The sequence below is a fragment of the Penaeus vannamei genome, chromosome 28 (assembly GCF_042767895.1).
Source record: "Penaeus vannamei isolate JL-2024 chromosome 28, ASM4276789v1, whole genome shotgun sequence".
Lineage (NCBI taxonomy): Eukaryota > Metazoa > Arthropoda > Malacostraca > Decapoda > Penaeidae > Penaeus > Penaeus vannamei.
The window spans coordinates 34,344,566-34,347,065 of record NC_091576.1 but is presented as its reverse complement, the minus strand read 5'-3'; the positions used below and the strand labels follow the sequence as shown (position 1 = coordinate 34,347,065).

General features: G+C 49.6%; 1 protein-coding gene across 1 annotated transcript in view; it reads left to right on the top strand.

Moving 5' to 3' along the window:
* bma (SCY1-like protein bma) overlaps positions 1 to 2,500 on the top strand; it is a gene marked incomplete in the record, with an annotated part of 348,807 nt that overhangs the window by 158,083 nt on the left and 188,224 nt on the right. Inside the window, 1 exon segment of the mRNA XM_070141618.1 lies at positions 988 to 1,126. Coding sequence (XP_069997719.1) covers positions 988 to 1,126 — 139 coding nt within the window.

Below are 2,500 nucleotides of genomic sequence, written 5' to 3'. Positions count from 1 at the left end.
ATCCGATTCACATTTTTCTTCTCACTCCAGGAATATTTCTTCTCTCCCTTATTCTACCCGTAACCATTTTCCTTATTCTCCTCCTGTTCCTTCTTCCCATTTTCTTTCACCTATTTCACATTTTCTTTTCTTCCCCTCCAGGAAGCTTTTCCCCTTATTCTCTTCATGTTCCTTCTTCCTGTTTTCTTTTATCTGATTCACATTTCTCCTTCCCGTTTTCTTTCTCCCAATTCTCGTTTTCTTTTTCTCACTCCTGGAAGCTTTCCCCTTATTCTCTTCATGTTCCTTCTTCCCATTTTCTTTCATCCGACTCTTTCTCATTTTCTCTTTCTCACTCCAGGAAGCGTTCCCCTTATTCTCTTCATGTTCCTTCTTCACCCGATTCATCACGTTTTCTTTTCTCCCCCTCCAGGAAGTGTCGGTGTACGTGTTCTTCATGTTCTTTCTTCCCATTTTCTTTCATCCGACTCTTGCTCATTTTCTCTTTCTCACTCCAGGAAGCGTTCCCCTTATTCTCTCCATGTTCCTTCTTCACCCGATTCATCACGTTTCCTTTCCTCTCCCTCCAAGAAGCGTTCCCCTTATTCTCTTCATGTTCCTTCTTTCTCCCAATTCATCACGTTTTCTTTCCTCCCCCTCCAGGAAGCGTTCCCCTTATTCTCATGTTCCTTCTTTCTCCCAATTCACGTTTTCTTTCCTCCCCCTCCAGGAAGCGTTCCCCTTGTTCTCTTCATGTTCCTTCTTCACCCGATTCATCACGTTTCCTTTCCTCCCCCTCCAGGAAGTGTCGGTGTTCGTGTTCTTCATGTTCCTTCTTCCCATTTTCTTTCATCCGACTCTTTCCCATTTTCTTTCATCCGACTCTTTCCCATTTTCTTTCATCCGACTCTCCCATTTTCACTTTCTCACTCCAGGAAGCGTTCCCCTTATTCTCTTCATGTTCCTTCTTTCACCCGATTCATCACGTTTTCTCTCCTCCCCCTCCAGGAAGTGTCGGTGTTCGTGTTCGAGAAGAAAACGGCGGAGAAGCTGCACAAACCGCGGCGACGAGAGACGGTCACGGAGCTCCTGAGACACGGGATCAGACAGCTCGAGCGGTACCGCCATCCGAGACTCCTTCAGGTGGGTGAATTACGGCCAAAGGTGAATAGTGGTGGCGGTGATGGGGAATGGTGAGGGTTGTGATGGTGAATGGTGGTGGCTGTTGTGGTGAATAGTGGCTGTGAGGGTGAATGGTGAGGGTTGGGATGGTGAATTTGGGGGGGGGGGGCGGTGATGGTGAATGGTAGTGGCTGTGATGGTCAATGGTGAAGGTTGTGAGGTGAATGGTGGTGGCTATTATGGTAATAGTGAATTATGGCGAGTGATGTTGATCGTGACTTCTGGTGAATTACGGCCAAAGGTGAATAGTGGTGGCTGTGATGGTGAATGGTGAGGGTTGTGAGGTGAATGGTGGTGGCGGTGATGGTGAATGGTGAGGGTGAATTATGATGAGAGGTGGTGGCTGGGATGGTGAATGGTGAGGGTTGTGAGGTGAATGGTGAGGGTTGTAAGGTGAATGGTGGTGGTTGTGATGGTGAATTATGATGAGAGGTGGTGGCTGTGATGGTGAATTATGATGAGAGGTGGTGGCTGTGATGGTGAATGGTGGTGGCTATTATGGTAATAGTGAATTATGGCGAGTGATGTTGATCGTGACTTCTGGTGAATTATGGCCAAAGGTGAATGATGGTGGCGGTGATGGTGAATGGTGAGGGTTGTGAGGTGAATGGTAGTGGCTGTTATGGTGAATAGTGGCTGTGAGGGTGAATGGTGAGGGTTGTGAGGTGAATGGTGGTGGCGGTGATGGTGAATGGTGAGGGTTGTGAGGTGAATGGTGGTGGCTGTGATGGTGAATGGTGGGGGTTGTGAGGTGAGTGGTGGGGGCTGTGGTGGTGAATGGTGGGGGTTGTGAGGTGAATGGTGGTGGCTGTGATGGTGAATGGTGGGGGTTGTGAGGTGAATGGTGGTGGCTGTGATGGTGAATGGTGGGGGTTGTGAGGTGAATGGTGGTGGCTGTGATGGTGAATGGTGGGGGTTGTGAGGTGAATGGTGGTGGCTGTGATGGTGAATGGTGGGGGTTGTGAGGTGAATGGTGGTGGCTGTGATGGTGAATGGTGGGGGTTGTGAGGTGAATGGTGGTGGCTGTGATGGTGAATGGTGGGGGTTGTGAGGTGAATGGTGAGGGTTGTGAGGTAAATGGTAGTGGCTGTTATGGTGAATAGTGGCTGTGAGGGTGAATGGTGAGGGTTGTGAGGTGAATGGTGGTGGCGGGGATGGTGAATGGTGAGGGTTGTGAGGTGAATGGTGGTGGCTGTGATGGTGAATGGTGGGGGCTGTGAGGTGAATAGTGGTGGCTGTGATGGTGAATGGTGGGGGTTGTGAGGTGAATGGTGGTGGCGGTGAGGGTGAATGGTGAGAGTTGTGAGGTGAATGGTGGTGGCTGTGATGGTGAATGGTG